At 42.3% G+C, this 25161-nt stretch overlaps 2 protein-coding genes across 2 annotated transcripts; one reads left to right on the top strand and one right to left on the bottom strand.

The window, feature by feature from the left end:
* Positions 1–51: 51 nt before the first annotated feature.
* RPL35 (ribosomal protein L35) lies at positions 52–5056 on the bottom strand. The gene is made up of 4 exons (XM_020967526.2): positions 4950–5056; positions 3869–4005; positions 2943–3024; positions 52–239 (listed from the first exon to the last, which is right to left on the bottom strand). The coding sequence occupies exons 1-4, from the start codon at positions 4950–4952 to the stop codon at positions 90–92; spliced, it is 372 nt and encodes a 123-aa protein (XP_020823185.1). The 5' UTR covers positions 4953–5056; the 3' UTR covers positions 52–89.
* Positions 5057–8954: 3898 nt separating this feature from the next.
* Positions 8955–24761, top strand: ARPC5L (actin related protein 2/3 complex subunit 5 like). Its single transcript, XM_078150129.1, has 4 exons — positions 8955–9282; positions 16934–17005; positions 18746–18922; positions 23872–24761. The coding sequence occupies exons 1-4, from the start codon at positions 9118–9120 to the stop codon at positions 23932–23934; spliced, it is 477 nt and encodes a 158-aa protein (XP_078006255.1). The 5' UTR covers positions 8955–9117; the 3' UTR covers positions 23935–24761.
* Positions 24762–25161: the final 400 nt, after the last annotated feature.

The raw sequence follows: 25161 nt of genomic DNA, 5'->3' as shown, positions 1-25161 counted from the left end.
CTCAGCTTCTTAAAAGGGACCAAAAGGCAGTCTTCTTCAGTATTCCACAGGTTATAACAATTTGTCTTTTTATTGAGCACTTTAGCAAATTATGCCTTTACAGCAAATTTCCGAAGGGGGTACAGGCGCTCCTTCCTCTGCTGTTTTTTGGTCTTCAGGCTTTCCTCATGCTTATTAAGCCTGCGGCGCATGGCACGGGTCTTCTTAGGCCGAAGGTCCAGGGGCTTGTATTTCTTGCCCTGTTTTTGAGAAAATAAGCCATGACCCTCAAAGCAATCACATGTTATCAGCGCATAAAACCTGGAACAAGAGACTCCAAATCAGGTGACCAGAAGGTATTAATTTTAGTAATTCCTGAAAGAGCTACCATCTTTCTAGGTTTATGGAATCATGAAAGTCAGAACTATGAGGACCTTCAAGATCTAGTCCAAAATCAGTTTTGCAAATTAGACCAAGGGAAGAGAAGTTACTTGTCCAAGGGTCATGGTTAGTGGCAGAACCATGATTCAAAGGCTTCATCATGCTGGCTTGAAACTGTAGTTTCAACTGGAAACCTAAGCCTCTTATTAGCCTGATAGGCAGATGTAGAATTAATGGTAGAATTTGAATCCATATCCTGCACTCTAGAATCCTGTTTGTATCCCCTTAGTCCAATTGCTGTGTTTCAAAGTTAAGGAAAAGGGGGCCCAGAAGTGACTTGAGTTCCTATAGCTAACTGGTCTCCTAATTCAGCACTTCTTGTTTGTTTGTTTGTTTTTTAGGCAGTTGGGGTTAAGTGACTTGCCCAGAGTCACACAGCCAGTAAGTGTCAAGTGTTTAGTCTGAGGCCGGATTTGAACTCAGGTCCTCCTGACTTCTGGGCCTGTGCTCTATCCACTGTGCCACCTAGCTGCCCCCTAATCCAGCACTTCTTAAACTGTGGATAAGAAGCACTGAAGGGGTTGAGAGTGGAAAAAGTTTAAGAAACCTTGTCCTAAATTCAGTCTTTCCTCCCACCAGGGCTTCTGCCATGCTACTGCACATAGACTAAATATAAATAAATTCTTTAGCACTCAGGTCCCATTCCACATCCCGGAAGCTTAACCAGAGCACCTTAGCTTGAAGAGAGCTCTTCTTCTTCTCAACTCCTATACAGTTCCTTACCATTTATCTTATTGGGCTGGGACCTTAGTGAATCCATGGTATGACACAGCAGCCTCCCTGCTCCCCCAATCCCACAAATGGAAGGAAAGCAATGTCCATAACAAGGGAGGCGAGATACTACACTGGATTCTGCACTAGCCAGACCAGATGTAATGTTTAGTTCTGGATGCTGCATTTTAGGAAGAATGTTAAAACTGGAGAACATCCAGATGGGGCTGACCACATTGGTGAGGTGATTACAGATCATGCCAGAAATTAAGACTGTTTTAAAGAAATGGAGACATTTAGCCTGAAAGGACATAAATACTTCTCTTAAATACTGAAAGGCTATTGCGGAAGATGAAATCAATTTGTTCTGCTTGGTCCTACATCGAAAAATCTACTCCTTCCTTGTGCTAAGGATACCACCACGCTCCCAAGTACTCAGGTTTATAGTCTTGAGAATAAATCCTAATTCTCTCTCCCTTAATCCCACCCCTCCCTAGCCAACCAGGCCCAATGCTGTTCATTTTATTTCTGCAAACTCTCATGCTGATATTCTTTCTATTCCCACTAACATCACATTTATTTCAGGCTCTCAACACATTTCCTTGTTCCGTTTTTTCACACAGCTGCCAAATCCATTCTCCCAAGGCATGGGTCTTGATCACTCCAGAATCTTTAGTGGCTACCAAGATCACAAACTCTGCCACTCTTCCTTTAGGGCCTTTCACCATGAGGCTCAGACTAATCTCCTGTTATTTCATTCTCATTTTGGCCAAACTGAACAACCAGCTGCTGTTTGGCTTGACAGTTGAAAGCCGCCTACCCAATTAAGCAGTGGAAAGGACGCTGATTTTGAAATCGGGAGACCTGGGCTCACTTTCTGGCCCTGTCATTTAATAACTGTGTGACTTTCTAAGTCACTTAGCCTTTTAGGCCTCAGTTTCTTCACCCGAAATCTACCTTCAAAGTCTTTCCCAGCTACAATGCCGTTAATCTTACAATCTGTACCTATGCATACCTGGAATGCCCCAGTCTAATGGTATTCTTTCAGCCTTCAAATCAGTTTGTATCTACTTACCTGCGTCCATATTATAATACCAGATATAATCTAAGCTACCTGAGAGCAAACTGTTCCTTTTCGTGTTTCAATCCCAGTGGCTTACACATATAGCAGGTGATTGATTAACAAACATTTACTCACTGTGGGCTAGACATAAGGAAAAAATCTAGCAAACAGACCGACCAAAAATGTTCAAGCAGAGGAGAAAGGACCATTTATTAAATATCATTTAGGTAAGGGTTGAACTGGATCAATTGGATTAGATTCTGTGATCCCTCTCCCAGCAATGCCTTGGCTCAAAAATACCCAGGGATAGGGAACTTACTACCCAAAGCAGCCTGTCCCATTTTCCCTGGGGAAATCTTACTGTTACCTAAAGCCTGCCTCCTTTGAAACCAGCACCTATTAGTCTTAGTTATCGTATCAGAAAACACCTCCACTTTTATTGGCATGAAATGAAAGGTTTCTCACACACCCATACCACTCCTCATTTTCCTTTTTCTAGGACCTTTCTCAAGTCCCCAGTTCCATTCAAACCACCTTAAGCAAAGGACAAAGAAATGCAAACTGTACCTTCTGGAAAGCTCACTGAGTAAAAATACAGTTTTTATGCTTCCCAGCAGGAGAATTCTGTAGCAAGATCAAATTCACACTTTCTCTGTAAGTCAGAGCAGTGCTGGGTGTGTGTCTTGCAGTTTAGTTCAAGTTGATTTTATCCACAAGACAGATACTAACTTCTCAGAGCTCAACTCACCTTATAGAATTTCCTGAGGTTCTCTTTCTGTGTTTGGTTGATGACAGTCAGAACTCGGGCAATAGATTTTCGGACGACTCGGCTGTTAATGAAAGAGATTTCAGCTTAGGAGGCAAAACAGGGCCATGGTACATCCTACACACTTCATGCTACCAGTAGTCTGCCCTAGAACTAAAACCTAGAGATTTGCTGTTACACAGAAAGTTCAGTCAGAGAATTATGAACTGTTATAGAACAGACCCCAGAACATGGAATGAGGTTGGAGGAAACCTGGTCAAACTTTATAGATGAAAGAAATTTAAACCCATGGCAGAAATGGTTCTGTTCAAGAGCACACAGCTTGTCAGTGGCTTAACATGGTGCTTTTTACCTTTCTACTGTAATAGGCTGTTTCTCAATCTTTGTTATTTCACAGGTAGGTTTCTTAAAATAGACACCAGATTTTGGAGGATAGAAACTACAGATCAGCTAGTTAAACCCTTTTTATTTTAGAGGAAACTGAGGCCCCAATAAGTAACCTGCCCAAGGTCATGCAGGTGATCGAGTGGCAGAACCAAGACTCACCTACAAGTTTCCTCCAGTGCATTCTAACCATCACTGTTCTAAAGGTCCTTTCCAGTTCTAACAACATATTTTCCATAACTCTAGTCACAAGCTAGGAATTTCTAACGTGCACTCTGAAAACCAGAGAAGCAGCAAATTACATAAATCAACTCCACTGCTAAATTTCTTTAGAAATTGAAGATGGGGGCAGCTAGGTGTAGCAGTAGATAGCTCGTCCTGCCTTGGAGTCAGGAGGTCCTGAGTTCAAATCTGGCCTCAGAGATTTGACAATCACTAGCTATGTGACCCTGGGCAAGTCACTTAACCCTGACTGCCTCAACAAAAAGAAATGGAAAAAAAAAAAAGAAACTGAAAACACTCACATCTTAGAAAGCTTGGATGCAGCTCCTCCAGTGACCTTGGCCACTCTCAACTGGGAAAGTTCCACCTTTAAGTCATCTAACTGTTTGAGTAGCTCCTCCTTCTTCTTCCCACGAAGATCCCTGGCCTTGATTTTTGCCTAATGTCAGAAGCAAAACAGTAGGAATTTAAGCAAGCCAAATGATCAGGCTGGGGAGACTGAAGAAAAGCAGAAGACTTTCAATTAGGGCCGTCATTACATTTACTGGGGAAAAGGTAGGAGGAACCCTGGGCCCATTTCCTCCCAGAAAACCAACCACCTTCATAACATCTATCATTTGTTATCTTAAGATAGGATAACAGCAAGAATACTCTTTTCACCCTCCCCTCCAATTTCCAACTATTTCCACTTCCATTTTACAGCCCAAACCAAGATGTACTAACTTGTCACACACGCTAATTAGTGCTGGAGTCATATTTTGAACTGAGATTCCTGACTCCAAGTTCATGGCTCCGCTAAAATGAGAATACAACCAGGGCTTTCCAAAAAAGGCAAAAATAAGTTTAACAGGAAAGGACTGATGGATATAATCGTGGGAACGGTATAAGCAGCATGGTCCAGTGTTAACAGCAGACCTGGATGTGGATTGTGGTCCTGCCTCTTACTTGCTGAAGACATGACAGATCCCTGGGCCTTTCTGGACGGCTGTCGCGAGCACGCTGCCTCTAGTTACTTGACTGCGACCCGTCAGAACTGGAAGGGCCCTCAGACTGGGTCGAGCCACCCGCCCCTCCACTTTTTCGAGGCCTAGAAAGGACCGCGATGTGTCCCGGGCGCACCGCGGGGTCCCCGGCAGCCGCGGCTCCAGCCCCGCCTCTCCCTCTTTCCTCCCCGCCACCCTCCTAAGGCTGGAACCGGTGCCAAGGCCGAAGAGCCCGGCGCCGCAGCCGGAGGCTCGTCAGGCGTCCGCAGCGCCCCGGACCGCGGCTCCGGAGCCTCCACGGCCCCGCCATCGGAGACCGGGCAGGAGGCCCCCGGGTGTGGCGCGAGCCGGGGGACTCCGGAGCCCGAGGATGACGGCGGATTCCTGGCGCGGAGCTCACCATGATCGCAGAACAGCCACCCCGCCACCTGCTCTGAAGGGAAAGAGGAAAGGGGAGGGGCCGACCCTGAGAACTACTACCGGGTCACGGACGCGACCAAGCCAAAGCAGAGGAAAGGTGATATGTACGGAGAATGGTACAGTCCGCCCAGAAAGGGCAAGGGGGAGGGGATAGGAGGGGGAGGGGAAAGGAGGGGAAGGCAGAAGTGGGGGGAGGGCAGAAAGCGGGGAGGGAGGCGGCCTCACGAAGGCATGCACACCCACCCGCGGTTAAAGCCAGGGCTGCTCTAGAACTTCTTCCATTTTTCAAGGCCCAGTTTAGGCTCTTCCCCCTGGAAGCCCTCCTTGATTCTTCTCCCATCGAATTTCTCTTTAACAACTTGTACTTCACCTTTAGAACAGTTTTTTCCTTCTGCAAAATCGATCAATCCTACCTTTCCAGTAGTCTTTACACATTCCTGACCTGCACATATCTAGCAGTCCAGTCTCACTGATCTACTTTTTCTGTAGGCCCCCAGGATTATTCATCTCCAGTCTCCCTGCCTTTGTACTTGCTGTGCCCACGCCTGGAATTCATTCCCTCCACAGCTCTTCCCCATAATCCCCTTTCACAATCCCTTGTTTTCTTCAAGATTCAGTTCAAGCCTACCTTTTACATGAAACCATTCCTGATCTCACTAGTTTCTAATGCACTTTCACCCATAATGACCTTGTATTTTGTATTTAAGTATCTATGTGCATATATGTACTTATATATAGCTTTATTTATATCTATATAAACTTACATATGTACATGCTGTCTCCCCCATTAGAACGTAGCTCCTTGAGGGTAGGGACTGTTTCATTTTTGTCTGTATTTCCAGAGCTTAGCACAGTGCCTGAAACATAGTAGGTGCTTAATAAGTGCTTACTGACAGATTCATCATAGGGGACAGTTATACATTGTCTACCTCACTAGTGAGACTCACAAGAAATAATAGCACAATAACATCAAATTTAAAGCCGGAAGGAACCTTAGAAATAGTCTAATCACCTTTGTACAGAAGTGGAAACGGAAGTCCAAGCAAGTTAGAGGGCCAAGATCACACAAACGGCAAGTAGGAAAACCAGCATTCCAGGATTTGAAATAGATAATACATGTGGAATCAAGGAACATTAAAACACAGAATGTTAAGATACAGAATACATAGTAGAAATGGAAAGGCTCATAGGGCATAGATGTTAGAACACAGAATGTTAGAGCTGGGAAGACCCTTTAAGAGTTAAAGGGCTTTTAGAGACCCTTTAAGACTTATCCCATTATTTCGAAGAGGTTCAGAAAACTGAGGTTCAGAAAAGGATAACAACTGAATCCAAAACCCAATTTCTTGAAATCTGTCCCCCAAAGCTTCAAGCCAGCAGAAGAGCTGAGGATAAAATTCAGGCCCTGTGACTCCTCGGTTCAATGTTCCATCCATTCCATTTATAATGCCTTCTTGCAACTATAAAGTGTTAAAATAATAAAGGGCATCATTATGAATTATTATTATATATAAATGTTTGGTATAACAATATTTCCCGTAACTAGACTTATTTTAGTGGTAGAAGGGATCTGGACCAGAGTTCAAAAAATTGGAAAGATCTTAGTTTTTAGTTTTCCCTACCAAACCTACTATTAAGGGACGTGGGAAAGAAAAGACAGGTTTTTTGAAATTCTCTAGCTGTGTTCCAGTGTCTGGAAGCTGAATCGGAATGCTGGCTTCACTACTTCCTCCCTATGTGATACTGGGCAAGTCATTTTCTTCTCTGAGCCCTAAAAATGAATTGGATTTAAACAGTATCTACATTCCTCACTAGGATTGATCCTCTGATACCACTTCACTCCTGGAAATTGGTTATAGCTAGCTCACACACAGAACCTGTCAGCAATTAACATCTCTAATATGTAGTTACCAGTTGATGCTTAGCAACAGAGGCAGGGGCTGTTTTTGTATCTGGTACAGTACCAAGCAGGCTGTGGGCGCTTCATGAATGTCAAGTGACAATAATAACTACTCCTTCTCCCACTGAGGATGTCAATCCCTAGCCCCCGAGATATGGATTGCTTTCCAAAAGTGCCTTTTGGAGATGGGGAATGGAAAATAAGTACAACAGTAACACATCTCTACAGCATTTTAAGATCCACAAAATGCTTTCCTCAGAACACTATGAACCAGGTAGGTCAAGACAGAGAATCTGCTACCCACTCACCCCAAAGCTTTCCCAGGATATAAAAGAGGGGGAGCCAGAAATTGGTGCCTTTGGGTCAGACCAGGTGAAGATTGTTGGGCCTTCACATCGTTCTCAGCTGTCACATAATCTTGTACTTCTCCCAACTCCCCTTCTTGTATTAATTTTTTTGTACCTCCCACACCCTGTAATATTACTGGATGATCATGACTTGGGTTTCACTTTTGTCTTTTGGCAGGTTGAGTTTTAAAGACTGGAAAGTCCACACGGCCTCCTGGAAAAGATACTCCAGGGGGGCAGCTAGGTGGTGTAGTGGATAGAGTACCAGCCCTGGAGTCAGGAGGACTTGCATTCAAATCCAGCCTCAGGCCAGACACTTGACACTAGCTGTGTGACCCTGGGCAAGTCATTTAATCCCACTGCCTAGCCAAAAAAGAAAGAAAGAAAGAAAAGAAAAGATACTCCAGGGAAGTAGGAAACAGATTCTAAGCTGGATCTGTTGGTCAGAAGAGTGCTGGATTTGGAGTCCAAGGACCAGATTTCAATCTCTGCTTTTCTAGTTACAAAGATTAGTGACTTTTGATACATCATTTCCACGCACTGGGCCTCCGCTTCTTTGTCCTCATTATAAGAGGGTTTTGAGTAGGTAATCTCTAATGTCCCATTCAGCTTTAAATGAGCAGGTCATTTCCTTTCTTTGGGAATGTCTGCCCCATTCTAAGGTTCATTCAATAAACATTTATTAGACAGCTACTGTAAGTATTGTGATCTGTGATTCATCAGCACTAAGGGCAAGGCAAAGATGTGTGACAGCCCTGGTTCTCATAGAGTTGTAATCAAATGATCAAAAGAGAGAATATTTGTAAAGCATTTAGCACTCAGTCAGCTTCCCCCAGGAACCTCATCATCCTGTAAAACCACATCATATCAGCCTCGGTACTCTCATCTCATCAGTACCCTCTGCCTCTGGGACCCCTCTGATTGAAGGGGAGAACTGTCCTCCATGCCTAGAATTCTCTCCCTCTTCGATTCCACTTCCTAACTTCTCCTTCCTTCAAGTACATTAGATTGTAAGTTCCTTGAGGGCAAGATTGTGTTTTGTCTCTTTTTGTATCCCTAGCATTTAGTACAATTTAGTACATAATAAGTGCTTAATAAATGTTTAATGAATGATTGATTGCAATAATAAACGTACTGCAAGAAGCCTTTCCCACTGCTCCCTCCTACTAGTGTCTTCCCTCTGGGATTATCTCCAATTTAGCCTCTACTTGTCATTTGTTCATAGCTGTTTAGGTAGTCTCCCCACTAGACTGAGCTCCTTGAGGGCAGGGCCTTTTCTTTTCCTTTTTTTTTGGGGGGGGGGCTTTGTCTCCCTTTCGCTTAGCACAGTGCCTGGCACGCAGTAACAACCACCAATGCGTGTTGACTCCCTCTGCCAGCTGGGCAAAATCACTCCCAAATTCTCAGATTGTTAGGTCAGACATGGACCTCAGAGATGCTCCAGACTCCCTTCAGGTTAATGATCTGCATAAGAGAACTTAGTCCTCACCCCTTCTTACTTCCCTTGGCTGTTAGAGATGGGGAAAGCTCTCCGTAAATCCTGAAGCACACGAAGGAGGAACCTCGGGTTAGAGTGATTATTTACCACCCCGCCTCTCCCTCCAAGCCCGCCGCCGCCACCGCCTGGGAGAAACAACCTGGGGCCAGCCTCGCCAGTGTAAAGCAGCCTCCTTGCCTCCCCAGTCCAGCCCCGCCCCTTCAGCCCCGCGCCCCCGCTGACCCACATCCGGTTCCGGCCTTCGCCGGAAGCTGGCGTGCGTCGCGGCGCGCGGCGCGGCGGAGTCGTCTCCCGGACCGTTGCCGGGGCCGTTGCCGGGCTCCGAGCGCTGTCTCTGTGGGCTCTCCTCGCTCACTCTCTTTTCTCTCCCGGCGTTGCGCGGGAGGCGGAGGCGGCCGCCGCCATGGCCCGGAACACGCTGTCCTCGCGCTTCCGCAAGGTGGACATCGACGAGTTCGACGAGAACAAGTTCGTGGATGAGCAGGAGGAAGCGGCGGCGGCCGCGGCGGCGGAGCCGGGCCCGGACTCGGACCCGGACCCCGGGGAGGTGGACAGCCTGCTGCGGCAATATCCTTCCGCCACCCGCGCGGGCTCGGGGGAGGGAGAGGAGGAGGGGGCGCGGGCGGGGAGAGACCCCGAGGAGAAGGGGGTACAAGGGCGGAGGGAGGGGGAGGGAAGAGGGACCGTCTTGGAATGTCTTTACGAGCCGCTCCCCGCGGACCACCCCAGGGACCCCGGTCACCCCGAGAGCATTCCAAGGCTGCTCCCCGCTTCGGAGACCCTTCCCCACCCTGCTGCATCCCACAGGTCCTGCGGTTCTGAGATTTCCCTCTTCCCTTGTTCTGTCCTGCGGATTTAGTTATCCCATGCATTGTAGAATGTATGTAGCTAAGGCTAGGAAAGGTCTGGGGAGGGACTCCCCGGCCCCCATTTTTTCGGATGGTCAGCATCTTTTTTTCTCCGTCTGGTGCTTTACACCCCCCACCCCTGCTTTGTGTAAAGAGATTGGGAGCCTCTGGGAACTTGCCCCCGAAGCCCTGGGACTCTGGCTTCTCTAAGTCCTGATTTCCCCATCCCACCAACCTGGGACTGAATACAGGTGTGATGAGGGCTGGAGGGATGGGCCAAGTTTGGAAAAATGTGGAGTGGTTGGTTTTACCTGTTTAGAAATGGAAGAAGTGGGTGTCTTTAACTGTATAATACCCCACCCTGCGGAGCGGAGATGTGGGGGGAAATGGGGCAGGAAATGGGGCCCTTCTCGTCAGCCTCCATCTGGGGAGTGCTCAAGGTGATCCAATGCTGAGTAATAGATGGGGTCAGAGCAGTCCTGGATACAGATCTGCATTCATTAACCATGCTTCATACCTTCATGCTGTGACAGGGAGCGAGTCTTGTTAAAAATAGGTGTGTGGTGGGGGAGGGGAAGTGAGGGAAGCAGTTTTAGAACAGAAGGCCCCGTGGATTTGAGATTTTACCCCTGCCTGCGAATAGAAAGAAAAGCTTGAAGAGCTAGTGTTGGTTTCCACTGCCTTAAATTGTGACTTTCATCTTCATTTCCCCAGAAGTACTTTTTATCTCCTGCCTAGAATGTTCGGCTTCTAAAAATAGCCTCATCTTATTCTCTGTTCGTATGTTTTTGCTATTTCAACAGCCATCTTTTACTTTTAGTGTTCCGTGTTTGGCATATTTTTTCTCCATATTCCCCTTTGAGGTTGGAAGCAGTTTTAAAAAATGAGACAGCTTCTCATAAAGTCCAAAAATAGGCTCTCAAACTCTGGAAATGGTCTTATTTCTGACTATAGAAACGAAATCTTTATAAGCAGGATGGTTATCAAGTTGTGCCCAGCTCTTCGTGACTCTAGAAAGAATATTCTTCATTTTAGTGATGGTTATAGTTAGCTGTGTCTCTTTGGTACAACTTCCAGTAAAGAAGTTTGACACTTATAATTTGCAGCCTTTATTTACCCAAGGATCTTTAATTGGTTGACTACATCTCAGAAAATAAGCACTACTTTAGAGAGCAGTCTCAAGTGGAGGAAATTTAACAGCCTGTGGTGGCTCCCATTTTCATGTCTTAGGTTTACAACAATCCTGTAGTGCAAATATTGCCACTTTGGTCTGACTATACTTTCTCTTTTTTTGGTCTTATCATACTCTTTTCCCTCCTTAAATCTGACTTGCTAAAAATTTAAAAAAAAACAAACTGGTATTATTTTTACGCATAGAGACAGGACCTGTGATTTCACTGCTGTAAAGAATTCTCAGGAAACTCACTCTTTGTATTGGCTACATCTTCTTTGCAACTGAGTGTCTTAGAAAGTTGCCTAGAGGACCTGCTCAGGGTCACAGAGACTTTTTAAGTTAGAGATTTTGGCTTCAAGGTCAGTTCCCAGTCTACGTTGCTATTGCTAACTTTAATTGGATACTTTTCCTTTTAAAATTTTTTGAGATATACTGTAGTAGAAAGAACTCTGTACTTGTAAAGTCAAAAGCACTGGGTTTGAATTCTATTTCTGCTCCTTACTGTCTTTGTGACCTTGGAAAAGTAACTTAACCCCTTTAGGTTTCACATTCCTGTAAAATGTGGCTAATACTATAGTGATTGAAATATAGGTTGCATTCTTCAAATGAAACCATACATCATAGGAAATCACAGGATTTTGAAGAGACTTTTGACATCTCATCTAAGGGTTCTCAAACCTTTTGGTCTCAGGCACCCTTTGTACTCTTATCAATTATTGAGGATCTCAAAGAGCTTTTGTTTCTGTGGTGTTTAGTTATATTTTTGTTGTTTTCATTTTCAGTCATGTCTGATTCTTTGTGACCCCAAACACTGGAGGGGTTTGCCATTTCCTTCTCCAGCTCATTTTGCAGATGAGGAAACTGAGGCAAACAGGGTTAAGTGACTTGCCCAGCATCACACAGCTAGTAAGTGTCTGAGGCCAGACTCAGGAAAATGAGTCTTCCTGACTCAAGGCCTGGCACTCTATCCACTGTGCCTCCTAGTTGCCCTGCTATTAATATTTACCACATTCGAAATTAAAACTGATAATCAAAAAATAATTGTTTATTAACTCATTACATGTTAACATAAATATTTTTTATGGAAAAAACCTTTTCCAAAAGAAAAAAAAGAGTGGCATTATTTTACGTATTTTTTTGTAAATTTCTTTAATGTGTGGCTTAATAGAAAACAGCTGATTTCTGTTTCTGCAGTCAGTCTATTATATATTGTTTTGGTTGAAGTAAAGGAAGAAAATCAAGCCTTCCACAGATAAGTGGTTGGAAAAAAAGAAGAGAAATTTAACAGGCAAATAACATCTCAATATTATTATGAAAATAATTTTGACATTGTGGACCATCTTGAGGATTCCCAGGGGTCCTCAGATCACACCTTGAGAACTGCTGATCTAGTCTCGTGTCCTCATTTTACAATGAAGCTAATGAGGCCCAGAGAGAAGTGATTTGTTTAATGCTAAGGGGTTATTAATGAGTGGAGGAGCAGAGACTTAAAGCAGTCTTTAAGTTCAACAGTTTTTATTAAATGGTGGTACTTCTGGTGATTTTAACCTTTTTTGTCTGAATAGAAACATTTTTAGAAATGAGATCTTAGACTGGATTCCAGTCTTTGTACCATCCAGAGCTCTGCTATCATGTCTGTCAGCAAAATGTAGACAGAGATGGTTATTAACTTTCACCTGAAAAAAGAAGTGTTTTTTTTCCCATTGGACTAGTTGTTGTGTAGAATACATGATGTCAGAGTTGGGATCTTAGAGGCCATCTAATCCAATTCTCATAGTAATAAGTATCCCTTCTATACCATCATTGACAAGTAGTCATTCAGCCTTGGCTTGAAGACCTACAGTGAGAGAAAACTAATAGTCAAATGATTGCTTGTTTGGTTGTTAGACTTTGTGACCCTCAGTACAGGCCAGATATGAGACCTAAAGAATGAATATAAAATTACTCAAATATTTTGAAACTATGTAAACACATAATATAGGTACAGTTATCCCTGTATTAACATTGATATAACAGTTCACTGACAGAAACTGTCATCAGCAGAGGTATACCTAGTAGAGGAAATATAAATACATTCTGGAATGAACTCGGGAGCAAGAAGAGTAAAATAGTATGCCATTAAATACTAAAAATAATTCAGGGGGTTAGGAAGGTGTTTTGATTAGAGAAGGTGGGGAGAAAAGGGACCTATTGTAGACTTCTTGCCTGGGGTAGAGGGAACTTGCTTAGTGTAGTGGGTGGGGAAGCTAATCTGAGTCAGGATGACCTGGATTCAAGTCTTGCGCTTAGTGCTCCAGGCCCTTCCCTCTCCTCAAGTCACCCCAAAAGGTCTGGATTACAGGCTTGAACTTCAGGGCCAGTATAGTAAAACAGTGATTTCAGGAATCTTGCTAGATTTCATTGTATTACAGATGCTAAGATCATAAGAGTCCATCTGGACCAACCCTCTCATTTACAGTAGTAAGGAGATAAAGTTACATTCTGTTTGGGGGGGGGGTTAAGCAGTTGGGCTTAAGTGACTTCCCTGGGTTCACACAGCCAGTAAGTGTCAAATGTCTGAGTTGAGATTTGAACTCAGGTCCTCCTGACTCCAGGGCCAGTGCTCTATCTACTGCACCAGGCAGCTGCCCCTTGAAGTGGTATTCTAGCCTAGCCTAGCACACTTTCCACTGTACCATTTAGAGCCAGAGGGGAACTGATCTAGTGCAACTGGGCCCCCCCCCTTGCATTTTATAAATGAGGAAACTGAGACTTAGAGAGCTTAAGAGGCTTGCCTAAAATTACACAAGTAGTGTAGGTAAAGCTTGTATTCCCTACTTATAGTGGTAAGTGTTTTAACATATTTCATTTTACGCTCACATCACCTCTGAAAGGGTTTCGGTCAGGGACTGTTTATACCCATTTTACAGAAAAGGAAACTGACTTTCAGAAAAGTGAAGTGATTGCCCAAGGTCACAGGGCTAATAATTGGCAGAGGTGGGACTCAAATGTCTTCTGATTCCTAGTCTTTTCCCTTTCTTAAAATAACAATACATAACATTTATATTGCACTACAATATCTCATTTGATCTTTGTGGACCATCAGCTGCTGCCATAACTAGAGATAAAGGGCTGAAATTGCCAATACCTGATTGAGTGCCATGATGATTAAAACATAAAGGAACCTTAAAACAGAAAGAGAATAAATAGAATGTCAAAACAGTATAGACTTGTATTTAAAATGACTTGTATTTAAAAAAAAAAGGTTGTGAGTACATTTGCTTTGTTTTGTCAGCCTGACATAGTGGGGAAAATGTTAGGTTTGGAATCAAGAAAACCTGGGTTCAAACAACATCCCTGACACTAGCTGAGTAATCATGGGCAAGTCACTTAACCTCTCTGAGCCTGTTTCATTGTCTGTAAAATGGAATAATAACTAGTATCTACCTCACAGGTTTTGTAAGGCTCAAAAGCCTTATAAATGTCAGGTGTTTTTGACAAGTCATATACTCCACAGCAAAGTTCCTTACAAAGCACATTTCCTGAAAAAGTTAGTTTACCAGTTGTTAGTAGAAAATATAAAAGTATCCTTTAAATTTAACAGTACAGTATTAATACATGACATTGTATTTGACCTGAGGTTTCTTAGCCCTTCATTGTTGTATTCATTGCATAGTATTGTATAGTAAGTATTCTTTTGACCCTGCCATGTGTGCTCTATATCATTTTGTACAAGTCTCTAGAAAGGATTTTAGTGATGCTCTATTCCATCCCCCACATTTTATAGACAAGGAAACTTAACTCCTTGAAATCGCATATAATTTGACCAAAGTAACAAAAGTAGTTAAGTGGTAACTGGACTAAAACCCAGGTTTCCTGACTATTGATGTTTTTCCTGGTGTGCTACAGTGCCACCTAGATCATCTAGCTCAGGGCTTCTTAAACTTTTTCCACTCGAGACCCCTCCAGCATTTCTTAAACTGTGGGTCGAGACCCCATATGGCATGAAAACAGTTTTATGAGTTAGGAAAATGTCTTTACCTGTAACAAGATTTATTCAAATGCCTTTAGGATATACCCTAACTAAAACTCATTCACAATAAAGTATAATTCAAACTAGTGGAAGTTACTGATATCAAATACTTTTACCATTTTGATACAGGAGATAACACTGGGAGTGGATACATTGAGGGGGGGGTGGAAGGATGGAGGATTGTGGAAGAAAAATTAGACACAAATGATTTTCATATACTCAGCATATTAGGACTGCGAAAGTACTCAAAGCCAACTTCCTCATTTTATAGATGAGGAAAGAGACTCAGAGAAAAGAGACTTGACTAAGTTAACAAGATGTCTCAGAATCTTAGTTGGGAGGGACCACGGCATAACAGTTCGTTTAATACCTCTAGATATATGAGCCTTACTTGAAAATCTCCCATGATATGAAACCTACTTGTTGAAGCAGGCCATCCCATTTCTGGGCAGCTTTAATTTTGGGGAAGTTTTTTCATATGTTAAAACCTGCCTCTGAAAGTTCTACCCATTTTTCCTACTTGCAGAACAAGTCTAATCCATCTCATTTGATCATTCTTTAAGTACTTCTAAATAGCTGTTATGTCACTCCTAAGTTTTCTCTTACTCAGCTTTGATGTCCTCAGGGCCATCAGTTGTTTCTTATCTGAAAGTGACAGATTCAGGCTTTGCACTAGTTCTTTTTCTGACTCCGTGTCTTGTGATTTATTCACTATACCATCCTGCCTTTTATTTGGTGTGTCTGGTGATCTACCTGTGGGGCAGAGTGGTAGACAAATAAATGTTTGAGGGTGTATTTAATCATCTTCAGTTAGGCAGAGAGCTATATAAGAATTCGAATGCTGCTTCATTAGATTTAGGAAGACTGCTTTATATACTTAGCTCAGAGAATTCATTAATTTTGAAGTTTCATTGGTTTGAGCTATGGAGGGACTTGGCCGAGCAGAGGTTATGTATGTATTTGGTCTATATTTGAATTTTTTTAAAAAGGCCACACCATGTTTTAAAAGAGGAAATTAAGACTAGCAGATGTAATGTAGCTAAAAATAAGTGTCACCTTTGGGGATGTAACCTAGATTTTCTCTAATGTACTTTGTTCTGAATACGGAACAGTGTATGTGAATGAAATACTGTAATTGAGGTTGGGAAGAGGAAGGTTCTGATAGTTCTGCAATGAACTGTTCACTAGATTAATTTAGGGATATTAATCAGTGCTTTGGGATTTCCCTGGTTCAGGTTAGACTTGGAAGAAGACAGTGAAAGTTTATAGTTTAATCTTCATTTCTTTGAGAGTTTAATGATCATAAAATCCTCTTTGAATGCAAGTAAGGCATTTATGCTTACTTTAGAAATGTCTTGAGATTAAATTAGCTTTGATGCAAATTTAGACTAAAGGTGAAACTTCTCTGAATAATAACTTCTCATTTTTATAGCACTTAAGATGTACAAATTACTTTCCTCACAATGGCGCTTGGGAGGGAAGGCCAGCAAGTGTTGTTTATAGATGTTTCACACATGAGAAAACAGACTCATAGAAGTTAATAAATTTGGTCCTACATTATCAAATGAAACAAAAAACATTTATTAAGCACCTACTGTGTTGCTGGTCACTGTGCTGGATGCTGGGAATTACCAAGACAAAAATGCAACAGTCCCTACCTTTAGGGTGTTTAGTCTATTGGTGAACCAACCTATGCAAATGTAAATCTAGGTAAATATACACACAGAATAAATAACTTCAGGTGAGAGAGGTACTAGCTGATGGGAGACCTCAGAAAAGCCTTTTGTAGGAGGTTGGGCTTGAGCCACACTTTGAAGGAATCTAGGTAGCCTATGAATTGGAGGTGAGAGACTAGAAGATCCTTAAGGTATGAGTAACAGAAGATTTGCAGTTTGGCTAGACTGAAGGGGGAGCAATTTATCACAGACTTTTAATGCCACCACTTGGACCTTTACCACCACCCATCAGGACATAGGACTGGTTATTTAAAAAAATAACACTCAGTGGGTAGACTGCCCTCTTTGCCTGCCCTTTTTCACATATTGCTGTGGAGGAAATGGGGGGAGAGGATGAGAGGAAGATCCTATTTAGCTTTTTCATCCTAAGAACTTAATGAATGTGTTTAGTGTAGCAGGCTTAAAAATTCTATCCCATCAGAGTGATCCTTGACTGTCAGTGATGCACAGGTGATATGCTCAGAGCATTTCATGCAGCTTTACGAAACTCCCCTGTCAATGCGAAGAATCAAGCAGTGAAGGTAAACAGGATAGCGGTTTTGGAAGTGGGTTATTGGGTACATATTTTCACAGACTGGATTTTGAAAACTGCCCCCCCCCTGCCCCATATCATACATAGCCTCAATAAAGAGTTATGTGGGTTTGCTTAGAGAGCTAAAAGTTTATTTGAAAGTAGAGCTTCTGCATTATTACTTTTAACAAATTGTGAAATTAAAAAAATCTTATGGAGCAGCACAGAACAAGAAAATTGTAGGGCATAGACTGTTAGTGCTAGAAAAGACTTTGTTTAAAACAGTATTTTTGTAACTGTTTCATTATATTTGATTTCCTTTGTCAATCTTTGTATTTTATTCATTTAAAAAAATTATTCTGAAGAGGCCATAGACTTTACCAGACAGCCAAAGGAGTCCATGACACACACAAAAAAGCTTATGAACCAAGATAGGGACCTTAGGAAATAGAATACTAGTTCCAGGAAAGACCTTAGGGTGTAAAATGTTGGTGCAAGAAAGGACCTCAGGATGTAAAATGTTGACACTGGGATGGGTCTCAGGCCTTAGGATTTTGGCTAGTTCTAGAAGGAGCCAAGGAAAGTAGGATGTTGGTCCTGGAAGGGCCTTAAAGAGGATAGGATGTTAGAAAGAGGGAAGGGGTCTGAAAAGGAAGCTATCTAGGAAAATTAGTCTAGTAGTAGTGTGAAGGAAGAATGAGTTAGGACTAGAAGAGATCTTAAGAGATTAGCTGCTCTCATTTAATCAAGGAAGAAGCTAAGGCCCCTGATGATGGAAAGTGACATGCCAGATGGCATACACCTGGTTAATGATCAGACTAGATTCCTGGTCAGGTTTCCTGACTCTGAGTTCAGTGTTATTTCTAGTACATGAAAATGCCACCCAGATGATTTTGTACATGACATGCAGTATGGCAGTTAAAATCTCATGGGCTAGGTAATATCTTTAAGAGCTTTAAAAAATGCTCTTACATACTGATTATTTGAGAAAAGCTTTTTGAGAGAAAATAACATTTTAAAGATCGGCTTTATAAAATGTGATCTCCCAAAAGATAAGAATAGATTGGAATTTCACATTGTTCTCATTAATGTAGCCACAGGGTCACATGTAAAACCATAGCAATACAGGAAAGCCAAAAAAGGACCATATGCCTTTCTTTTGACTTCCAGTGAGGTAGAAATGTACAGCGTTGCTTCTTTGCCTTAGTTATTGTTAATTAGATAATCTGAGGCTGCATCTGGACTATATAATGATAAATGTTTGGCTTTAAATAGGTAACAGTGATAGCTTCCGTTGAAATAATGCTTTGTTTACAAAGCACTTTATTACTTAATTTGATTCTCACAATAGCTCTGTGGGGAAGGTAGTATGAGGTTTATCTTCATTTTACGGACTAGGAAACTAAGGCAAAATGATTTACTGAGGTCAGATAGGCAGCTGGCAGACCTTAGACTTCAAGTCAGGGATCCACATGACAAATCTGGTGCTGATTCACTGCACTGCTTCTCATAATCAGAGAGCATGTTGGGAAAGTAAAAGTGATTGCTCTGTTATCTGTTTTATGGACAGACATTAGTTCTCTGTATTATCTTCTGACCCTGTGAGAAAAAAATGGAGCCATTCCAGACACACTGAGAAGAAAGGAGCCCCCGCCCACTTTCCTGCTCTGTGTGAGGGCACTTTGTCTCGTTTGCCACCTGCCCTAGAATGGCCCCTTGGATCTCACCACTCTCTCTTCTGTCTTTGCAGGAACGAGCCCAAGGAGTGGTACTGAAAGTGCTCACGAACTTTAAAAGCAGTGAGATAGAGCAGGCTGTACAATCATTAGACAGAAATGGCATTGACTTGTTAATGAAGTACATTTATAAAGGATTTGAAAAGCCCACAGAGAATAGCAGCGCTGTGTTACTTCAGTGGCATGAGAAGGTATGTGCTTCTTCCTTCGCAGGGGTCTGTTCACAAAGCAAGTGCCATGTGTATGGCCGCTGTTTCCTCTCTGTTTTAAAGTGTTTTGTAATCGCTTTAGTCCTTAATTAAGTGCCTCACTGAGGCAGACCACCTCTCCAAGCCTTGGTAGCTGGTTTTTATGAGTTATTGTGGCCAGCCTTCTGGTGATGAGCCTGTCTCATTTAGCAAGGTGGACACCTTGTTCTTAACATTAGTTATGTTCCGTGAAGTTTTTCATCTTTATAAGATCTGCCAGAACTAGCACACAGTCTTTAAGAATGGAAGGCACCAGGCTGCAATTAGGAATCAGAAGCCTTTAGTGGTGGTGATATTATTCCCATTTTATAGATGAGAAAACTGAGGGTCAAAGAGAAGAGAGATTGCCAAAGGTCAAATACATAGTGGCAGAGCTGTCCGTAAAGATAGAGTGTATTCTGTTTCTTCAAATGCTTGTGAAAATTTCCTAGGAGTATGTGTTTTTGAGGCGGGGTCTCCCATTAATGAGTTTAGTCACATTCAATAATAATAATATGTTACAATATAGTAGGTACTACTGGTATATATTAATAAATGATTTATTGAGTCATTTTTCTATAGTACTTGATCGTTTACAAGGTGCTTTCCTATTGTATGATTCATAGAGCATCCCTTAGAGAGGCAGGTAAGGTGTCTCAAAGCTTAGAAAGGCTAATCGCCTTAGGAAACAACATGTACTCTTTGGCATATAGGGCTAGGAATAGCACATCCCACCTAGGAGCAACTGGCAGGCTTTGCCCATGGAGGCTTGTGCACTGACTGGGTCAGGCTGTTTTTTAGGTAAACACAATCCTTCCTGATCTGTTGGGCAAAGTCAAGGGTACAGTGGCAAAACTTTTGGGGAGTTGCATTTCTTGCTACCTTACAGACTGAATTGTTCAGAGTTGAGTACATGTGTATGTATTCTTGTATATTCTTTGGCTTATCTAAAGAGGTGGCCAGTGTGACAGTTTTGAAGATAATTTCAAGAATAACAGTGGTTGAATATTAATAAAGACTTCACAATGTGGGCTATTCCTTTAAGCTCCACGTTATAATTTGTCACTTGAAGTAGTTACATAGGTCAGTCTGTTTTCTAAATTAACCCTGCATCTAATTCATCGCTCGTCTGGGATTACTCAGTGTGTGAGGTAGCTTTTGCTATGAAAGAAAAATTAGCTAGGAAAGAAAACTGCAAGTGCTCTCATTGTTGGAAAGACTTTAAGAAACAGCGGCTCTGATACTATGATCCTCCAAGATTTCTGTGTGACTCCAGAGTACAGAATCAGGATGTCCACCTGTCTGGGATGGGAGGGACACTTTTGGGAAGGCAGATTTCAGCTTAATGTAAAGAGGAACTTCTGGAAAATCTAAGGCATTCAGAAGTAGAATGGTTGGCATAATGGACTGGAATGATCAATGGGCATGGAGTCAGATGACCTAGAGTGATTGGAGGCAAGTCACTGCAACTTTCTGGGCTATAATTCCTTCACTGGTAAAATGAAGCTGTTGGATTAAATGATCTTTGAACTCCTTTTTAGCTCTGATATTCTACAAGTCTTCACTTGGTGGACAGTGAGTGCATTCTCACTGAAGGTGTTCAAGTAGAGGCCTAATGATCACTTGGGGGTGCTCCAGAGAGAATTCATACATTCACAAGGGTTATACAATTTGTGAAGGTACTTGCTGTGTGCAGGACACTGATAGAGGTTACAGAAAATACCAAGTTTAGATAAGATATAATTCTGTCCATGTGGAGCAGTTCAAGGAATGCTTGATACAGGTGACAGCGTTTAGGATCATAGGTTTTGTTTTTAAAAAATGGGTAGGAGTTTAACAAGTGAAGGAGAAGGGGGAAGACACTCTCCATAGGCACAGGACGAGTGTGGCAGGAAATCACAGGGCATGTTTGGGTAACAGTCCAGTTTGGCTGGAGTGTAGACTGCATAGAAGGGAGAAATAACAGAAGGTTGGAAATGTAGAGGGACCCCAGATTATGCAACACAGGGGGGTTTGAATTTTATTTGGTAAAATTTTTCAGCAGAGGAGTGACATGACTAGATTATGCTTAAGATTATTCTTGTAACCATACAGAAGATGGATTGAAGAGAAAATGAAGGGGGAAAAGACTTGTAAAGATGCTATTACAGTAGTATACGTAAGTCGTAATGAGGACCTAAATTAGGTAGGGACAGTGGGAATGGACTGACGGGGAGAGATAGCAAGATTTTTGGAGATGGAATCATTAGGATCTGGTGGTAATTGAAAGCTGATGGGAAGCCTGAGAAATCCAAGATTATGTGCATAGAAAACAAGGTAGAGGGTTAGGGATAAAGATAATCAGATCGGTGTGGGACAGATTTCATTTGGGGTGCTGCGTAGCACATCTAAGTGGAGATATCTTAGAGGTGGTTAGAGGTGCTTGTATGGAACTTGGGACATCAGGATTTGGGGTGCAGATTTGGGAACCTTGCATAGATATGGTCAGAGTAGCTAGAGAAGAAGGCCAATGCCAGATGCTTGGGAATTACTCACCATAGTGGTGGTAACGTGGAGAGACAGACACAGACGGAGAGAGAGACAGAGACAGACTCTGAAGCAAGAGAGGAGAAAGGTACCCAATGTGAAAGGTGTCAAAAGCCATAAGGTCAAAGATGTTAAGGAATAAAAAGAGGCCACCAGATTTGGTGATTAGGAAATCATTGGTTCCAGTGAAATGATGGTGATAGGGTTGAAGAAAGAAGCAAAAGAAATTTTTGCAAGTAGTTTACTTTAAAAATTCCCTCTCTAGTGTCCAGTTTTTCTTCTGTTGTACTCTTTGGAACAGGCAGTAGTCTTTTTCTGTTACTTAACCAATGTAGAGGGGGCAGCTAGGTGATGCAGTGGATAGAGCTCTGGCCTTGGAGTCAGGAAGACTGACTGAATTCAAATGTGACCTCAGACACTTAACACTTACTAGCTGTGTGACCTTGGGCAAGTCACTTAACCCTAATTGCCTTACCAAAAAGCCAAAAAAAAAAAACCCTAACAAACAAATGTGGGACACAAGTACTCCTTTTTCTTAACATCTTATTTCCATGAAAGCATTCCTATTAGATGGAGTAGCCATACAGGGGCTGTTGATTCTGTACAAACAGTATTGGGATTGGCATGATAAACAATGTGATGCTCAGTGGTTTTCACATACCTTGTTGGCCCCAAAAAGATAGCTTTAATGAGTTATCAGTTGTTCTTTCTGATGCTCTGGCCCACCAGATCTTAGTGGAATTTGGTTAGGATGGTGTTGGTTGAGACAGTACTGTGTAGAGTGTGCCTGAAGAATGATTTTCCCCCTCTAAAGAGCCAAGGCAAATTTATCTTGCCTAAAATAATGCCTGTATGATAAAAGTGTAGAAATGTTTTCATGTGGCTGCCCACATAGGGTCTCTGCCCACCTCATCTGGGTCTGGCTGATTAACGGAAGCATTTCTGCTTAGTATTATCTGTATCATAATAGGAAGTTGCAATAGGTAAGTAGCTTCTCCCCCCCCCCCCAAGTACTGGTGAGGATTCTAGTCGTCATGGTGCCCTGAGGAAAAACCCCTGGAGGATGTCAGTAAATGAATTATTACTACTCTTCTGGATGGTTACAGTAGCCTCTGAAGCAGATTTTCCCAGCATTCTTCACCCTCTGCAATCAGTCTTTCAAGATGTAGTTCTCCAATTATATTGCTCTCTTACTCAAAAACCTTCAGTGGCTCCCTTTTGTCTATCACATAGTCCAGACTCCTAAGCCTAGCATTGTGACACCAACCTACCTTTCCAGACTTATGTCCATACCTTCTGTACTCCAGCTAACCTAGCCTACTCCTGAATATGTCCAAGATCTCTTATCTTCTGTGCTTTCAGGCTGTTCTCCATATATGTGAAGTCTCCCCTCTCACTGCTGCCCCAGAGTAGATCCTACCCCATCTTCTTTTTATTTTTATTTTCAGTTCCAAATTCTTCCTCTGTCCCCTTCCCCACCCATGGAGAAGGCAAGAAATATGATTCCCATTATATATGTGAAGCCATACAAGAGGGGTTAAGTGACTTGCCCAGGGTCACACAGCGAGTAAGTGTCAAGTGTTTGGTCTGAGGCCGGATTTGAACTCAGGTCCTCCTGACTTCAGGGCTGGTGCTCTATCCACTGCGCCACCTAGCTGCCCCTACAAGGACTATGTTCTGATTAAATATAGTAGCATCTGCCATTGCCAGCACAGGGTATGAGAATTAATTTTTACTGAGCTTAAGTATTTTGCACAACTCAGTTAAGACTATCTGAGGTCTGAGATACGTTGGCAGAGTCAGTTCTTTGTCAGGAGGTGTAGTCTATCTGCCCTCACCTCCCCCCCCCAAAAAAAATTGTGCACATAGACTCTGAGAGTTGGAAAGGAGCTCAGAAGCCATTATTGTCACATAAATCCCTTCTCGTGAACGGCTACGGCAGGCATCATCTAGATGAACATTGACATGAGTAGGATGTTCCTTTGTTAACATTTCTGGCAAGTGGTCATTCCAATTGTTGTTTAAAAACCTTAAACAATGGGGAACACACTTTGTGAGGCAGTCTTTTTTTATTTTTGGTCAGTTGGTGCTTAATAAATAAAGATTAGAACGTGTGCAGTTGGATATAGTGGAAAGAATATTGTAAATATACTCAGGAAAACAGGGGTTGAGTCCCAGCACTGATAGTGGCTGTTTGAATTGTGTTTCTCTAAAAAGTAGGATTAAGATTTGCACTCCTTGCCTCATGAGACTGTATTGTGAAGAAAGTACTTTGTAAACCTTCAAGTGCTATAGAAATGTGTTAATGTTAACTCATTGGGTAGGGTGGCGGTTTGTGACTAAATGATCTAACTTGTACTATTGGTCTCCTTTTCTCACTCCAATAGGCATTAGCAGTAGGTGGTCTAGGTTCCATAATAAGAGTTCTCACAGCAAGAAAAACTGTTTAAAAAAAGACTTTTAACTTGTACTGAGAAGACCAGAAGAGTTTGGGGACCCAGGACAAGGAAGAAAGAATAATGGAGATGACACTGGCCCATCTTCCCCAAAACTACCATGAATCTATTTCAGACCATTCATTTGTTGAAAATGCTTTTTATTTTTGAGGTGGAGGGGGGGAAACCCAATGTTCTGCTGCTGCCTTTTCTGAATCCTGCACATGATCTGACATTCTCCTTTGCCTGGGAGTAACAGAATTGCCACCAATGAAATTGGATATTGGAGAAAGGAGGCTTCGTTCTGCTGGTGGCTCCTGGGCACTGCTGATGTAGAATGTTGGGATGCCTTTGGCAGGTGTTAGAATTTTTGCTGCTTGGAAAGGGAGTGCTTGTTTGGTGTTATATTTTCAAAGAATCTGAGGGTTTGTACAGAAATAGACTTCCTAGAGGAGGGAGGCAGACTCTGGGGCTGATTTTTATTGTAAAGTGCCTGCTGGATCAATAAAGCTCTTCACTCATTAGTATATTAATTTTGGTGTGTTTCATCTAGTAAAACAGAAGAGTGATGCTAAATGGCAGGGGTTCTCAGTCGTTCAGGGAGACCGACCAAGATACAGGAAAGCTGCATGTCTTGGCTCTTAAGCCATGTGGATGGATGCAGCTTGTGGGTCTAGTCTACATACAATCAGGCCATTAGCTCTGCATCACTACCTAGCTAATGGATCACAGGAAGGCAAAATGATGTTTCGTGTTTAAATATTTATTGTTTCATACAATTTCAAGTTTACCTTGTCTGTACATCTTGGATCTTAAGTTAATAAAGTACCAACCACATTTAATACTTTGTCCATATTTTAAAAGTGTTTTTGTATGGCTTTCTCAGAGGGGTATTTTAAAAGGGCAAAAAATGCTGGTGTTGGTCAGATTTGTGAATAGGAGGTCATCACAGTGTAGAGTATCATGGAATTTCCCAAACACAGAGGATATAGTTTTACTACAAGACAGCTTTTCCCTTTGCTTAAAAAAACAAAACAAAACAAAAACCACACATGAAAAATGGGTGGAGGCCAGTAAGAAAACAGGAATCAAATCTAGCACAAAACTGGTGGGGTTAGTGAGATTAGGGGATTTGAGTCTTGGTTGCACCACTTACTAGTTGTGTGACTTTGAACAAGCTAGCGTCATCAGTTAAATGGAGACACTGCTGCTTAAGACTGACTTCATGAGGGTGGTAATAAG

The sequence above is a fragment of the Phascolarctos cinereus genome, unplaced genomic scaffold (assembly GCF_003287225.1).
Source record: "Phascolarctos cinereus isolate Bilbo 61053 unplaced genomic scaffold, phaCin_HiC Scaffold_2;HRSCAF=192, whole genome shotgun sequence".
In the NCBI taxonomy this organism is placed as follows: Eukaryota; Metazoa; Chordata; class Mammalia; order Diprotodontia; family Phascolarctidae; genus Phascolarctos; species Phascolarctos cinereus.
This window is presented reverse-complemented; position numbering and strand designations above follow the sequence as displayed.